Below are 17,723 nucleotides of genomic sequence, written 5' to 3' on the forward strand. Positions count from 1 at the left end.
ATCAAAACAACATATGATTTTATTTTGATTATGTTTTTAAATAAATTAGTATTATAGTTTATATTTTCTAATTTTCATAGTTGGCTATGTGTATGAATTCCGGTACTTTACCATAAATTGACATGTCAACCATTAGGTAGAGGCCGATGTTTAAAAAATTATGGGATTTGTAAAAAAAATAAAAATAAAAATAAAATACACTGAGTGTGGTAACTAGGGACATAAGGAGATAAGAAATGGAAAAAAAATGCCTTTTCTTGGTGGGGCAGTTAAAGGGTTAACACTTACACATCTTCATACCCCATAATGACAAAGCAAAGACACGATTGTGACAGAAAAAAAAAAATCAAATTGACAAGTATTCAGACGTTTAAGCACTTTGACAAGCACTTGACAAGCACAAAAAAAAAAAAAAAAAAAAACCTTTTGCAAATTATGGAGGCAATCATGTGCTCTTGGGAACCTTTAATGCAGCAGATTTTAGTAGCCCGCCTAGATTTGTGCCTGATCACAATATCTTGGTCAGCAGGCTGTTAATGTGACCTTATGGCTTGTTTCTTGTATTTTCAGCAGTTTTACTTTATATACCAGGACCTGCCTTTATATAGCATAGTTTCCTGCAGGAAGCGCGTGCCTTGGATAATAAAGGGATATTCCATTAGGATCGAACGTCAGAAGCGGATACTGGCACCGGGAGACGCAATGTCCGTCACTGTTAAAAACATTTCTGTAATATACAGTCCTATCAATCAGAACAATACCTTCTCTAGCGGGGATTACATATCGGGACATGTCATTTTGGATCTAGCGAAGGACACTAAAATGCAGTCGCTGAGTGTGAAAATTAAAGGCAAAGCAGAGGTTTGCTGGAGGGAGCGTCACAAAAGCACCGTTGTTTACTCGGATAAGGAAAAGTATTATTCCGTGGAAAGGTTTTTCGTTCGGGAGAACAAAACACGTGGTAGGAGGAACTACAGTTGTATTTTTTGTGTTACAATAAGGAGAAATCAGGTCGATTTAACCAGCTTTATTTTGTTCTGTAACTTGATAGGTAATGACCATGAGATGATGCTGAGAGATCCATCAGGACAGCCGTGTAAGTCTGGTCGGGAATATTTGATGAATATTGCAAAAAGCTTTGAGAGTTAATCTAAAAAACATGCTGATCTCTGCTTTGATTTTTGACTTGTTAGATTCTTCGGTTGTGGCACCAGGCCGTCATGTTTACCCATTCACCCTACAGTTACCTCGACAGTAAGTTACGGGGTTCGTTGCATTCAAGTAAAAGTAAAACCTTTGCTTTGCTCCTTAAATGAACACTGCTTTAGCCCATTTAAAAGTTTTAATATCCAGAAATGTTCTTCCTCCTGCACGTTGGTTATGTGATCTTGGTTAACAATGGTATGCAAATCTAAAACGTACATTCAAAAGAGTTTGAATAAATACAGGCAAAACAATGTAAAAAGACAACCATCAGATTGGAAAATGGGATAGGCCTACAACATGTTTAGCATACATTTCTCAAGTGGTAATGTATAGGGATTAGAAGGTTTATTTGTGCGTTTCAAAGTGAATTAAGTGAGAGTAAATCTAAAAAAAAAAATGTTGGGGTCTTAATACAGTTTTATCTTGCTGGTGTGTCTTTGCTGCTGTGTTAACCAGTGCATTGTTCTGCCTCAGGATGTTAGTTGCAGTTTGGGGGTAGTATCACAGAAAATCTAACACTTGTTGGGTGAGGGGTATTGTGAATTATTTATTAAGTAGCCTATAACAAATAATTGTACCTGATCTGCCTCAGGCACTAAAAAGAGAATTATTGTAAGGCATGGAAATAAATAACGCTGCGGCTGTACCTTTTGATGTCATCATCTCTTTTTACAATAATCTATTCCAACGTATGTAAAAGGGGGGGGGGAGATCTAAGGCTACTTTTCTTAACACGTCTGACATCTTTTGTTATACAAAGTTAGAGTATCTACTGCAAGAACAAAAACACTAAACACATCATTATCTTCTGCCACTGCCAAATTGCTAAGTCTCACAGAAACATACAGAAGTCCATTTGAATGGTGTACAACTTGGGAATGAAAATGTGATTGCACATGATTTGTTTTTTTTTTTTTTTTGAGCAGTTGAAAGGGTTTGTACATTCACATGCTTTCTAACAACTTTCATTTTTGCTTCCACCAAAACTTGGGTTTCTTGTTTTACCTTAGTACTAATTACATTGGCAACTATCTCCTTTGTTTTCTTTCCAAGAAGTAAATCTTTTCATTTAAATATGCAACAGCTTTGTTTAATTAGTTTCAGTTAGAATAGTAGAAACGTTTATTTGTATCATTGCTTTGTTCGTCTAGTGTTTTGCATGTATGCAAAATCAAGTCAAAGTCGAATCAGGTGCTTGTGTTCAGGAGTACATTAGTTTTAAGTCCAAAATAATGCACAATCTGCAGGGTTTTGTTTTGTACAGATGTTGGCAGTGGCATACATTTTGTGTTTGCTTCTTCAGTATTTGTAGATTTATTTTTACATGTTTATGGTATACTGGAAAATATGAAAATTTCATAAGTTTTAAAGGCTTTTATTGATAAAAATAGTCAATATGCAAAAAATCTTTATTTGCAGTGTTGACCCTTGTTCATAACCTCTGCAATTCGCTCTGGCATGCTGGATAGCAGCTTCTGGGCCAAATCCTGACAGATGGTGATCCAATCTTGCCTTATTAGTGCTTAGTTAATCACAATTTGTGGACTTCTGCTTATCTACTGGCTATCTACTGACCTACCTTTTTTAGGATTGACCACAGGTTGTCTATGGCAGTGGTTCCCAACCCTGGCCCTAGATTACCCCCAACACTGCACTTTTTGGACGTCTCTCTTATCTAACACACCCATCTGAGGACTAGGCGACATCCACACGAAGCCAGAGCTTTCCCTATCCGATCTTTTTTTATTCCCTCATTCTAAAAAAAAAAAAAATTCCGTAAACACAGCGTTGTCTCAAGAAACATCTGTGTACACACAAAACCACTATTCAAAACGATGTTGTATACATGCCAGACAAGTATGTGGCGCTGAAATTCTGCCACAGAGATACACTAAACGCGGAGAAGAATCCGCCGGATCCGTCTGGACGAAACGCCAATACGATACAAAATGTTTACGTACACAGCTAAATGGGTCTCCGTGACCCTTTTTTATTTTAAAGTATTAATAATTCTGAACTTGCACACACTGATTTGATTGGACTACAATGGAATACATCACATCCGGTCGGCCGGTCACATACGGTCTATCCGCCGAAGTTCAGATATTTCAACGGATCTGAATTTTCCGCATACGCTTCTCGTGTGTAGTGGAAAGGCGGCTTTAGTCTTTACTAATGATCTTATGAGTTGAATCAGGTGTGTTTGATTAGGGAGAGGTATAAACTGCTTGTGCAGAACTGGGGGTACTCCAGGACCAAGGTTGGAACAATGCTATCTCACGACCAATTTGTACGAATTTGTACAAGTGAGAAAAAGGTGGCTAATTCGTACGAATTCATACGATTTGTCTAAACCCACGTGATGGGTAGGTTTAGGGGCAGGGGCAGGTGTAGGTCATTCGTACGAATTCATACGAATTGGGCAACTCGCAAAATATGTACAATTTAGCAAAAATCTTAGGAATTCGTACGAGTGAGGTCATATGAATTTGTACGAATTAGCCACCTCGTAAAATTCGTTTGAGATCGTTTTGAGAATTGCTGTGAGATCGGGTTGGTTGGGAACCACTGCTTCACTGTATGTGTCAAAACTCAGCTCCTGTTGGGCGACTGTGTTGCAGAGTTATCTCCAACTAGATCCAAAACACCTGCCTGGAAGTTTCTAGTTCTCCAGTAATGAAGACCTTAGCTGTTTCAGGTTTGTTTAGGGTTGGAGCTAAACTGCTGGACAGTGGACCTCCAAGAACTGAGTTTGACACCCCTGCTCTATGGGATTAAGATCCAGGGAGTTGACTGTCCACGGATCCAAAAATTTTGTTCCTCAATATTTGTTTATTTAGTTACTTTATTAAAACCCTTCAATTAGATCCTTACCTCTGCCTGTTTTCTCCAGCTCCCACTCATTACAGCTTGCATAGTTCTTTGAGAATGTTTTTTTTTTTTTTTTTGCAATAAAAACTAATGGAGTGATGTATCCAAGTGGATCATACACAGACGAGACAATTGACAGAATTCTTCTTCATGCACATGGCTGACCCTTTAAGCTTACTGCAAATTTTAGTTTGTCTTACTACACACTACTTTATGCCACAAAATTAATTCTACAGGAGACTGTTGGACTCAAGATCAAGATCCTTTATTTCTTTAGCTCTGTCTGATTGGAAGATGAAAGCTATCATCATTCTACTGTTGCTGACTCATTTGTGCAGACGAAAACCACCCATTGAGCAGGCCATTTCAAGCTCTTTACATAATTTAATCGCATCAGCTGTGGGCGCTTGAGAGCGTTTTGGCAGCGCAGCGTTTTTTCAGTTGAGACGGTTGAGACCGAGACACTTTGCTTGTTATGATACGGAATATCCGCGAAAGTCTTACTAGTATCTCATTTCACACATATTTTGTTTCTGTGTTGATTCTATATTAAAATGTCAATACAATGTAATGTATATCTGGCTCTTGATTTTGTTCCGTTTTTATGCTTGTTGTTGTCATCTGTTGACGTTGTACAAGCAGCAGACTCATGTGGCGGACGCGGTTGGTCGGTGTGGTATTAGTCCCGCCCCTCCTCCACTGTGATTGGACGGTTGGGTAAAAAGTGACAGTGATGAGCACTGCGTTTTACCAAAAGTTGAACATTCTTCAACTCTCGGCGACCAGTAAAAAACGCCGAACGCTCAGCGCTTCAGCGTGGAAAAGACGCTCAGCGCCTTGTTACGGCGCTGATCCACTTGTCCGTGCGACACTTCTGTCACGCCGCGCTCCACTATATTCCTATGGGTGACGTCAAGCGACTTTGTCGCACCCGCAAAGCATTCCGGGAAGGCGGCGCTTCATTTGAAAAAGTGCTGCGCGTCAAAAAGCTGGCCGATGCCCATCTTTATGCAAATGAATTCCGTTAAACGCGGCGCGTCTATCCAATAGAATAACAGCATATGGAGACGGAGGGAAGTCTCTCGCTGGTCCTCTGTTCTAATACGCTACATTTCCCGCTCGGTCAGAACCACGCCCATAGCGGTAAACGCCCTCAACGTACCAATGTGGGGAGGCGTCGCGACACCACGCGACAGTCGTGTCGGACAAGTGGATCAGCGCCGTTACGCTCATGGCGTTTTAAAAACGCGGCGCTCCCATTGAAAACAATTGAAAAAACACGCCAGCCGCAAATAAAAACGGTTTGGTGGACACACGGCCTTAGGTTTCTCTTTTTTTAGGAAGTTCTATTCCATTTTTTTTGCTTAATGTCCTTTTGAGTTCTTTCAGCATGTCTACCATGTCTACCTCTAAGAAAGACATTCCTCATGATATTGTTTGTTCTGTTGAAACAGTCTTTTCAGGGAAGTGGCAAGCTGCTGTGCTTGTTGATAATTGTTTGGTTACATCATCCTCTTTGAAGGGTAATTGTAAATAATAATGTCCACTTCGTAATTCCACACATTTTTCCACAGTTGACATAAATTGTAAATTGTCAATGATAAATGGAGTCAATGACAAAGCTTCAAAAAAGGCACTTTAATTTATAATTATTGCATTCTTGTGGCCAGGTATTTAGTATCTGCATCTGATTTTAATTTTAAAGACCAAAAAATTCTATTCACAATCTAGTTATCAGCCAGTTGTTCACTTTGACCTATTATGGTATACAATAATTTACATGGTTGCACCACCTGATAAATATCAGTTGTGCCACCTGACAACATTAAATTTGCTTCAGGGATTTGATTCACAACCAAGGATGTATGCCTTTTTCCAGTTTGACAGGCAGTCTCTACATAAGACCATTTACAACCTAACCTAAGGGTGTTTTAACAACATAAGGCCCAGGTGCTCGGAAGCACTTGAATTTGACTTTTTGAAAGTCTTGGAAAACAGCCATATTTCTGAAAAGGTGCTTGAAAAGTGCTTGAATTATTGGAAGACACTAGGCAATGTTAGAAAATAGTGTTTAATTTTATTGATAAAACAATCTTTTCACATTGATATACAGCCATTTCACATGGCTATAAGCATGATATTTCTCAAATAAATATTCAAGTATTTGATACAGATTTCATTCTTCTGAAAAATCATATATTCATGGAAGAAAAAGTCTGTTTGAATAAGGAAAACAATATCTTTGTCATAGTATCCTTTTAATGGTTAAAGTTATTTATTTTGTCTGCACTTTATTTGTACCATTTTGTTTTATAAGTGTTTTTTTTGTCTATTTACCTATTTATTTATTTTTAGAATTCAAAAGATAATAAAGATATTGTTGAAAACCAAAAAAGTAGTGCTTGAAAAGTCCTTGAATGTCCTAGAATTTCATTTTACAGTATCTGTACGCACGCTGTATTAACAACTTTCCACGGTTTCATCAGTCTTGCAGCATTTGTTCCAATTACCTATATAATAGAGGCTTTTGCACCGGAGGAACCTTTTCATAGTTCCTAGAACTATTGGCGCGTTCGCACCGCAGGCACTAGGAACTATTTTAGTTGTAAGAACTCTTTTGGAGGAACTAATTTAGCTCCTACTTCAGAGTCGGGTCTAAACCAACACTATAGGAACTATCCGTGACGTTAGTGTACTCTGATTGGCCAAACGCACGCGAAAACCCAGCACCCACCATTTTTTAAAAAGGCTGTGTAAACACACAGATTATAGCCTATATATTTACTCCACAAACTAACTCTATGAACATGGACAACAGTGATAGATAAGCCTCTTAACCTTTACGCTGAGGAGAAAATCCAACGCAACTTTGAGGGAACCAAGAGAAACATGATTATGTATTTCTGCTCAGCTAGCAACACTGAACATCAATCATACGGCATACGCTAATAACTTTTCATTACTGTCTACTTTCTATGTATAATAGTTCTATCTAACATATTAGGACTGTTAGACAGATCGTAAACTCTGAAACATGGAGAATGCGAGCATTGTTTATTCGTTTCTCAGCGCCGTCAAAATAAAAGTCACAACAACAAGCGTGTCTTGCGTAACTTCAGAGTTCCTACTGGCAACCAGAAAATGTTCCTATAGGGGAACAATTAGTTCTCAGGGAACCATCCTGGTGGTTAGTTCCTAGAACTAAGTTCCTAGAACTATCCGGTGCGAAAGCCTCTAATGTCTGCTTCTAACTGTGCTATTTTGACTTCACTCAATTGACGAAATTTATTGATGAGTTCTTGTGTGGTTGTGTGCTCCGTTGAGACTTGCAACCTGTCTTGCAACCGTGTCCCGTTAACACCAATTTTATCATCACTGCATTGGTTACCTATAAAGTTCCGTATTAATTACAAGGTATTGCTACTGACTTATAAAGCCCTAAACGGCTTAGCTCCAGTCTATTTAACGGATCTTCTATCGCCCTATAATCCATCACGCTCTTTAAGATCACTAAATTCGAGGCTTTTGGTCATACCTAGGATATCCAGATCAACTAAAGGAGGGAGAGCATTTTCACATTTAGCACCAAAACTCTGGAATAGTCTTCCGGATACTGTTCGTTGCTCAGACTCGCTCTCCCAGTTTAAAACTAGATTAAAGACGCATCTCTTCAGCCAGGCATTTATATAATATTTTTAATCTTACAGTAAAATCCGGTCTTTACCTCATAAACGCCAGAGGAGAACTGGCCCCCGACTGAGCCTGGGTTCTCCCAAGGTTTTTTTTTTTTCTCCATTAGGTCACCTGATGGAGTTTTTCGGTTCCTTGCCACTGTTGCCTTTGGCTTGCTCAGTTGGGGATACTTAATTTAATTAATCAATCAACAATACTATTGATCAGCATTATCAAACATGGATGTTTTAAACTAGAAACAAACACTGATGTACTATTTTATTTAATCCTGTGAAGCTGCTTTGATACAATCTGTATTGTGAAAAGCGCTATATAAATAAAGTTGACTTGACTTGACTTGACTTGCATGTGTTTGGTGTAGACATTGACTTCCATTCTGCTTACTTCCAAACCAGAGACTACACTACTTATCACAGATGGACTGAATTTTATAGACTATTTTTCTACACTGATCTCGTAGCTTGAAGGGTGACCTAGGGTGTTTTCACACTGAGCACGTTTGCTGCTGTCCGATTCCGAGCGTGATTGTTCCCAGTGACCCCCAGCAGCGTTGGTCTGGTTTCACACCCAACTTGATTCTAATGAACTGTGCAAATGAATTGAGCATTTGTGTTTATCTTGCGTCATCACAAACGTGCACGGCACATGAAAGAAATTTAACTTGGGTCAAAATATTGTATTTTTTATTAATATGGTGCCATTATGCTCAGCTTAGTAAACAACACTTGGACTTGTATGTGTCACATGAAGGCGGCTTTGTGCTGCTTGCAAACAGACTCTTTTGAGGAGACAGTGGATTGACATTTTCTGCCCTGATTGCACTCGCCATGCATGATTACATTGCAGGCTCACTCTTGCTCGTATCCCAGGTAAATCATCAGCACTATGACCCCTTACATGTGTTTTATTTATCTAAATACATCATAATCGGCTAAAATTCATGCACTGGTTACTTTACTTCCAGAACAAGCATGCTCCCGAGTCCGTGTTGCTTTCACATTCATGTGAATCACGGCACAGCTCGAGTGCAACCGAACTCAGACCACCTCCTTCAGGTAGTCTTGGGTTCGGTACCCCTGTACACACCCGGGTCCGTATGACTGCTTTTACTTCAGCAATTTTTCATGCGAACCGTGTCCCGTTCCGAACTAAACTGCCAGTGTGAAAATGCCCTTAGATACAAGTTTAGGGTTGATGGAATTTCTAGTTCATTCATAAGTCAACATCTTCACAAAAAAGAGGATACAATCATAAAGCAAAACCATCCTCAGCCTTGAAAGTAGTCAATTTCAGTACTTTGTCGACATATGATATTGATATCTTAGTTCCAAAGTTCCATTTCAATTGCCTTTTGCTTCCTTGTAGGCCTTACACCATGTCCTAACAACATGCGACGCCGCGACATGCGATAAAAGGTATATTTTCCATGTTAATCAGAATTTTTGTCCTAACCAGCCGCGATAGCAACACACAACGATTCTATTTTAGAAACTTTTTTTCAGATTGTTTCAGTTACTCGTAAATGTAAAATGGTGTAATATTCATGAATTTGATTGTGTACTTATCCATTTCGGTGAGAGTGCTGGGAGCTTGCCGAGAGAGCCCACCACTCTTCTGATTGGCTGTGATTTTTGATTGACTACATTGCGTCCCATAGTCGCGTTGCGTCTGGTGTGGACAGTCAAATTATTTGTCGCTGGAATCTTATTGCATCGCATCTGGTTAGGACACGGTGTTACATGGATCCATAAGCAGAAATGTATTGACGATTTCTAGGTTGCCTCCTTGTGTGCCTGCCATCTTTACTTCCTGTTTTATTATGCCCCTTTCAAAAGACTTGGTGATTCCCTTCAGTATAGGTCATTCATCATCAAAAAAATCTGGGACTACATTGCAGGAAGCAGGAATAATTCCTGTTTTAAAATTTCAGTTTTCCTTTTCAAAATAGCAGTGAGAGATGAGCTGTAAATTTCCCTTTTGATATGGTTCACTCACATTGCATCAGTAGCTGATGTGATGCGTGTGGGGAAAACTCAGTTTTTCTCTGAATACTGAAGCCTGGTTGGTTCACGTCTGTGCACCAATTGATGCAATTAATTAATTAATTAATACATTAATTAACTTTGGTTCAAACCAATCATAATGATCTACTCCCTTCTTGCAATCATCTTTCATTAAACCCTTCACAGTTGCCTGTAATTCTGTAAACTCAGACAGTCTTTGAATGTTTCCAAATGTTTGTAAAGTTTCATTAATTTCATTTGCTTCACCAAGAGCATCTATTTCATTTCAGTGGTGTCTATTACATTTTCTAGTAAAATCTGAGTTTCCTCTGTATGAGGAGATTCAATTTTAAAAGTTTTTTTTCATTAGCAACATCTTGTTCCTTTTATTTCTCTATTTCGAAATCTCAACTCAGTATGCCTAAAGATTTAGATTTAGATGTTTAAATGAACATTTCAATTGAGAATATTCAAAAAGGTACTTTTCACGGAAAAGGTACTTTCGCTCTGAGGTCATATCACTTTTTCTCCCCGTACTACGAGGCCTTTCCTCGGTCAAGTCTGTTTCATTCATCATCTTGGAAATAATCCACACATAAATTTATTCACAGTCATTGTCCTAGTCCCAACTGCCTGTGCTTTGTAGAACCTAAAAATGTACAACCCAAGTCCAACGAGGTCAACTAATTAATCCATACAAAGTTCCACAATGAAGAAGGTTTCAACCTTTTATAGTGACCATTACACTACTTGATCTTTTCTTGTTTCTCAATTAAGAGACATGCAAAGGACAGCAATCCAATATTTTAAACCAAAAAAAAAAAAAAAAAAAAAGAATGAAATGGGCAACAATTTTTACTTTTTTACTTTCTGCTGTACAATTACTGTATTTAAACATGGCATTATTTTCTTATAGGAACTTCCCACCAACCTTCAAAGCTTCAGTTGGAAAAATTATCTATACTTTGGAGACAAAACTATCCCGATCAATGCGTATTTCTAACAAAGCCAAAGCGGAGTTTCTCTATTTCCCCAGTCCTGATGTGTCCAATCCTGAACTAATGGTGAGACTATCATCATTCAAAATTCCATGCACTGTCTTTCTAATCTATACCATACGTTACTCGTTTTAAGGTTCAGTTTCCTCTCTTTTACTGTTTTGTCTGGTTTAGGCACCACAGTACAGAACCAAAGATGAACAAATGAATCTCTTCTCCTTTGGGAGTGTCTCCATGAACCTAAAGACTGAGAAAATGGGATACTACCTTGGTAAAATTATATATATTATTATAACATCTCAGAATGGTTTTTTTGTTTGTCAATAAACTCAAAGTTGGAACTTGTAGACAACCATTTTAAGGGGAGTCTTATTCAAACTATTTCTGAATCTTTGTAAGAAGATGAAATGTATATAAAATCGCAAACATCTCTTGAGTACCCTGAGAGGTGGATGGACATTTTCAGAGTTTCAGATCATGTGATTCAGCTATTGTTATAATTGACAAAAACGTTACACATTTTAGGCATGAAAACAACCATAAGTCCCTGAACCCACTCACCACTTGTAGAATTATTATGTTTTTTTTTTTTTTTTCAATGTAGCATAGACTTATTACAGAGCTTGCACAAAATGTATACCTACAATCATCATGTTATCACTACAGTTCTTTATACATTTGTTTATTGTGTATTTTTTTTATATCTCATATGTAACATAATTCTGAATTAAGAGTCCTGTTTTGTCCAAATAGACAGAATCATAATTTCTAGTGATAAGTCAAGTAATTTTAATTTAACTAATTGTCTCATTGTGTCTCACTACAGGAGAGGGCTTGAAAGTTTTGGCTGAAGTTCAGAACAATTCATCCCGTACAATCAAGCCAAAATACTGCCTGTATGAAAAACACAGTTTTTTCGCAAAAGGAAAGAGAAAACTTCACACACATGACCTTTTTAAAGAGGAAGGGGAACCTATTGAGCCAAACTCAAGAAAAACCATCACCAAAGTGCTGCCCATTCCTCCCAGCCTTACCGTCTCTATCCTAAACTGTAGGATTCTCAAGGTTGAGTACAGACTCAGGGTGAGTTTCCACATCTAAAGCAAAGACAAATAGTAAAATTGCAATGAAATGAACAAATACATTAGATTGGCCATATGTTGATTAAAGGGGTCATATGTTGGTTCTAAAAAGAACATTATTTTGTGTATTTGGTTTAATGCAATGTGTTTACGTGGTTTTAGGTTAAAAAAAATCATTATTTTACACATACCGTACATTATTGTTGCTCCTCTATGCCCCGCCTTTCTGAAATGCGTAGATTTGTACAAAGTTCATCGTTCTTAAAAGCACGTGTGCTCTGATTGGCCAGCGATCCAGTGCATTGTGATTGGCCCGAATACCTTACACGTGTGACGGAAATGTCACGCCCCTTACCATATTTGGAACATCAGCTCCCAAAGCAATAATGACAGGTGATAATATTGCCACTACCTTATCAACTCGAGCCCGAATCTGATCCAGAAAATGCAGATGACCAAGCTGATCGATCAACTTTGCCAGCGTGACTGAACCAGAACGATCAGATTGGTAAGGCAACACTTTACCAGTATGGGAACACTTCCCATAACACCTGATGTACTCGTTACATCATAAGAAGAATGGCATCTACGCTAATATTAGTCTCTCTGTTAATCCCAAGGTTTATCGCAGTTCACCGGATCCAAGCCGTATTCAGATGAAGGACCTGCGCCTGGACACGACGACAACGCAGTCCTGAAGTGTCAACTAGTCTCTCCCCTGTGAAGGCCTCCTTCCCTTCCCTTTACCTCTGTACAGTTAAAACGTTGTCAGAATGATTCCAGTTCACATACGCGGAAGCAACAAAAAATTCTGTATTATGAAAAGGCCAGACAAGTAACTTGGTGAGGTCAATTTGTAAAGAAAGACTGCTCACCTGCGCACATATTATGCAAACGCGCATACCTATATATATATATATATATATATATATATATATATATATACTGTGTATATATATATATATATAGTAGATAACGTTTGTCAACATTTTTCAACGCCTGCACCTTGGAACCTATTTGACTATTTTAACCTAATATGAAAACATACTTACAGGCTGTGTCTGTGAGTCAGAAGCGCCAGACTGTACATGTAATGATGGAACTTTGTGCACAGCTGGACTTGTACTCTCTGGAAACAGTCCTCCGAAAAATGTGCAGCACACAGTCGAATATTTTGGTTGTGCTGTTCTGGAACAGTGTTGTAAATAAAGCTTAACAGCTGTTTTCTAATTGTGTCCTGTTTTGGAAGGCCAAATAAAGTAGTTTGGCTTTCGCAACGAAAAACACAGCGTCTCCACGACATGGCGGCGCCGGCGGCAACAATAACACAGCGAGAATAAAAGTTACACATTCTTTCTTTGCGTATACATTTGGCTGGTGTTATGAAACTCTGCTCCCACAGACTGACGTAGATTTGTGGGGGCGTGTTTAAACAAAGCGTTTTAGGAAGGCGTGGATGAGCCTTAACTTTTACAAAGAATATCTCTTTGGGTTTGAGACTTTGAGCTTTTTTAACTGTGCAGATCTAATACATGCACAAACAGCTACATAACACACTAAAGAAAAAGGAAAACAAGAAATTGCATCATATGACCCCTTTAATACGTAACATTTACAGCTGCAAAACATACATTTTTGTACGTTTAAAAGATGCTGAAACAATATGGATGTGTTGACAACATTTAACTGACACTTTTAGAAACAATATAGCATCAAAAAGATATTTTGAGCCAATTGATCCTACTCCTACCTCTAAACCTACCCATAACCATTACTTAAAAATATGTACAGTTTTAAAGAAAAACATAAAGACAGACAAGACATAATTTATTTATTGCAAAAATGTCAAAAACTACCAAAAGTAGTTAAAAAAAAGCAGTCGCAGTCCTCACTAGCAGAATATAACAGTTTTGTTTGAGGTATGGAGCATAATTTAAGATATTAGTTGCTGAAAATCATTTCCCAATCTACTCTGTGAAGGTGCGCATTTCTCATTCAAAATGCGGCATGTCACAATCTGTGGCAAAGATGGTGAGAGCCAATGAGCATTTGATATCACTGCCATAAAACGTGTTGTGAAGCTTCATGGGGCGGTGATTTTTGAATTTGTAACAAACGTGGGATTTGAGACCTAGAAGGTGTACCCTAACCCTATCCATAGCTCTATCCCTCTACCCATGACACCCAGAGAAGGTGGAGCTGGACTTAATTTGGCTCTGCAGAGAGCACCAGCATACAAATAAAATTGATTAATTTTGTGAATTTTACGTTTTTGGTATATTATATGATTCTATTGTCAGTCACAGCATAGGACTATACTGAGAAAATGCCTGTTTCCAACAGCAAATGGAATAAATATTAGGCTACATGATAAACAATGGTTAAACGATTACAGAAATGCTATTAATTTTAAAGGTTTAAAGTGTAATCTTGTTTAACAGTGTAATCAAAACTAATTTGCAGCAGAAGTCATAGAACAGAGTGAAATGTTATCATTTTTATGTTAACTGCTTTTAATAAATGTGACTGAAAACAATGCCATTGATATGAACATTTTATACAAAAGAATCAAAATAGAGAATGTGAAGCTGACGTCATGCCCTGTTGAGGGTAACTGTCTTGTTTAGACCCCATATTAGTAAGATCCTGTTGCCTTATTGCTAGTGAATTTAAGGCGTGATTGTGAAAAATGTCGCCATTGTAGGTCATTCATGCTGCATCAGAATTGCCATTGCAACTCATATCATTAAGGGAGAAAACTGAACAATGTAATACGTTTTTTCACCTTTGCTACGTGTAAAAACAAGGAAAGCAGGTTAAGGGGGCGACAATAAGACGGCAGATATATTAATAATGTCACTGATTAAACCCACTGCCTATCACTCAATAAAATAATCAAATTGCTGAGTGTTTTTGAAAGTTTTATTTTTTGTTTGGTTTAAAATCAAAACACTGCCTTAAAATCACTAGCAGAACTCAGCGCGGTTTTCCTAATATGGCATCTAAACAAGATGCTTAACCAATGCGGTTTGACGTCAGCTTCACATTCTCTATATTCATAAATAAGGATTTGTAGGCTACACATTTGTACGGCTGTAAAGTTATTAATACATAAATTTACATTTTAGTGCTGTCAATACATCAGTATTGTACGTTTTAGTGTATATGAAAGCATAAGTAAAAGGACATGTGGTAGAACCAATAGGCCTACACACAGATTAAGTTGCAGTGGCATATCTGTGTTGTATTTTTAATTTAAAGCTGTATCTTGACATGTTCACTGTCTTTAAAATCAAGGTCTGTGCTGATAGCTCATCCTGTACAGACAAAGTTTCTGTTAACCACTCCTAATTGAATAATTTGTTGTTGGGTTTTTGTGTGTTGGTTTTTTCAATGTACGTTTTGTGCCTAGGTCTGCCTTGATGTTCCATTTGCTTCGGAGATCAAATTCCCAGTAGTGATTCTTCCTCTTCAGTCATTATCAGGTGTAAGTAGTGCTACAAACAGTGACTTTGGAATCTGGAATCAACCACCAGGTGGCAATGCGCCATTTAATATGGTTGAACCACCTGGCCATTGTGGTGCTCTGGGTTACCCTGGACCTCCTCTGAGTCAATATCCTGCTCCTGGTTACCCTGGACCTCCTCTCAGTCAGTTTCCTGATCCTGGTTACCCTGGACCTCCGGGTCAGTTTGCTCCCCCTAGTTATGATGGACTTCCCGGTCAATTTGGTCCTTCAGTTTCACATCAGTCTGACTCATCAGCTCCACCTCCGTATCAGGAATGTCATTTGTATCCACGGTGTCCAGACCACCTTGAAAAATCTTGACAAAATGATGACAAAATTTTAGAATCACCTTGTAGGTTTGTTTTCTGATTATTATTTTTTACCTAGATCGCTAAAATGATTAATATTATTTTGTGCCTATTTTAGAAAGTGATGTCGACTGTAATTAAAGGGGTCCTTTTATGCCCTTTTACCAAGTTTTGATTTTGTTTTGGGGTGTACTACAATGTTTTCATGGTTGATTGTTAAAAAAAAGCCTTATTTTTCATATATTTTTACAGTTTTACAGCTCCTCTCTCCCCAGTCTGGCTTGAACGCATCATTTAGATCCTGTTTCGATGAGGCCCCTCCTTCCAAAATACGGAATGTGCTGTGATTGGTTTATTGGCCCAGTGTGTTGTGATTGGCACCGCTTTGCAGAGAAGCGCATGTTTGGGAAATGTCACGCCCCTCCATAACTGCGAGGGGTGTTATCTAATGTCTTCTCTAATGTCAATAATAAGGATGGCGTACATTTTAAACAAATTCAAGCCCGCTTCAGACCGCGACAATGTTAACGGATTTCAAGCACAGAGTTTGCAAGCACATTTTTTACAGGATGTTTCAGAGAGCTATGTTTTTTGTAATTTTTTATAGATTATCCACCATTTAATCATATTTGTCGGCTACTATGGTAATACAAACAGTAATTAATCACAAAACCATGGATAATTTTCCTAAGGAGCGGTGAACAGCCTTATAATAGCAAGAGCTTACAAAAGCTACAGTAAACACTACATCAATACTGTAATGCTAGTTAGCAGGCTAGTGGAGGCAAATATTTGCCCTTTGTTTACATCATAGCAACTACATACAACTTACTGTTAATAGAGAACACAACTACAAATAATAAGACATGCTTACTAGTTGTGATCCATTATTAACAGATTGTGCCGACAAAGTGGGAACAGCTACGTCTTTCAGGAGAAGCTTTTGTCCGTAGCCTGCATTGTACTCTCTTAGGTTCTGGAAGTTGTTCTCCATAAAATTGCAGTGCTCAGACAAACGTTAGGGTTATAATGTTCATCTGCCTTAGGACAAACTTTTTTCCCAATGTGGAAAAAAAACAGAGACAACACTCTTAATCTTCTCTAGCGCAACTCAACCAGGTATCACCCCTTTTTTTGTGAATTGCGGGCGTAGATAATTTAAATGAGTAACATCGTGACTTCACAAGAACCGGGAAAAAAACGCGTTGTAGTCCAAACGAGCTGTTCGTTGTAGTTCTTGAAAAGTGGATCCTGTTAACCTTGCCTAACCTTTTTTTTTATGCTCAAACAGCAACATTACAGACTGAAGTTGAAAAAGTGAAAAAGCATAATAGGACCCCTTAAAGGCACACTATGTAAGATTTTTGGATTAAAAACCAGTAGAACAATGTTATATATTTAGTTGACTTGTGTATTGCATTATCCCAAATGTTTCCAAGAATGTTTAAATCCAGAGAAATTAGCAATGCATCGCCTATCAATGACATCATACCAGCGTTACCCTGTAGAAACCATGGAAAAACCAAAGACGCGTTAAAATAGTATGTGTTTTATTAGACAGGTGAGCAATTGTTTGATTACATTCATTGACAGAAAACTAATTCTTATATAGCTCAACAGTTAGTCTTATTGTTTAAATCTCGTTTTCTTGATTTACCGCGAGTACCATGTTTTACCATACCTAATATCGATCTTACTGCAGTGTGTAACAAGTCTCTCATAGTAGCCGCTTAGTAGCGAACGCCCAGAGTAGCATTATAACATAACTTTCAACACACTCAAATGTAAACTGTTACCTCACATATATGACCGGAAGAAGCGGAAGAGGTCATCAGCGGGCTGCGGCATAATAAAAGCTCCAGTTCTCTCGAGCCAAAATCACGTTCATCATCAAGCTACGCGTTTGTTTTGAATAAGCTACCTCTAGTTGCGAAAAATTACATAGTGTTCCTTTAAAGTTAAAAAAAAATCCTATACTGTTTTTTTGTTTTATTTCTAAACCTTTGGTATAGTGTACATTCTCTTGAAAAAGATAAATCCTTCTTTATTATGAA

The 17,723-nt window shown here is 38.0% G+C and overlaps 1 protein-coding gene across 2 annotated transcripts; it reads left to right on the forward strand.

Moving 5' to 3' along the window:
* The first annotated feature begins 679 nt into the window (after positions 1-679).
* LOC308691578 (arrestin domain-containing protein 3-like) lies at positions 680-16,027 on the forward strand. 2 transcript variants are annotated; one of them, XM_081366948.1, is made up of 8 exons: positions 680-961; positions 1,052-1,096; positions 1,194-1,254; positions 10,690-10,837; positions 10,946-11,042; positions 11,598-11,854; positions 15,266-15,713; positions 15,922-16,027. In XM_081366948.1, exons 1-7 carry the CDS (start codon positions 703-705, stop codon positions 15,680-15,682), a joined length of 1,284 nt encoding a protein of 427 aa, XP_081223074.1. In that variant the 5' UTR covers positions 680-702; the 3' UTR covers positions 15,683-15,713; positions 15,922-16,027. The 2 variants fall into 2 exon arrangements, with proteins under 2 accessions (XP_081223074.1, XP_081223073.1); XM_081366947.1 differs by lacking the exon at positions 15,922-16,027 and having other exon boundaries at positions 15,266-15,835.
* Positions 16,028-17,723: the final 1,696 nt, after the last annotated feature.

Source organism: Scardinius erythrophthalmus, assembly GCF_964197995.2.
Source record: "Scardinius erythrophthalmus genome assembly, chromosome: 5".
NCBI classification, from domain to species: domain Eukaryota; kingdom Metazoa; phylum Chordata; class Actinopteri; order Cypriniformes; family Leuciscidae; genus Scardinius; species Scardinius erythrophthalmus.

Bases quoted from the DNA above. Each gene is read 5' to 3' on its own strand.
- LOC308691578 (XM_081366948.1), top strand. From the start codon at position 703: ATGTCCGTCACTGTTAAAAACATTTCTGTAATATACAGTCCTATCAAT. The intron at 962-1,051 runs GTAGGAGGAACT...GTAACTTGATAG, and splicing joins TCGGGAGAACAAAACACGTG to GTAATGACCATGAGATGATG. The intron at 10,838-10,945 runs GTGAGACTATCA...TGTCTGGTTTAG, and splicing joins TGTCCAATCCTGAACTAATG to GCACCACAGTACAGAACCAA.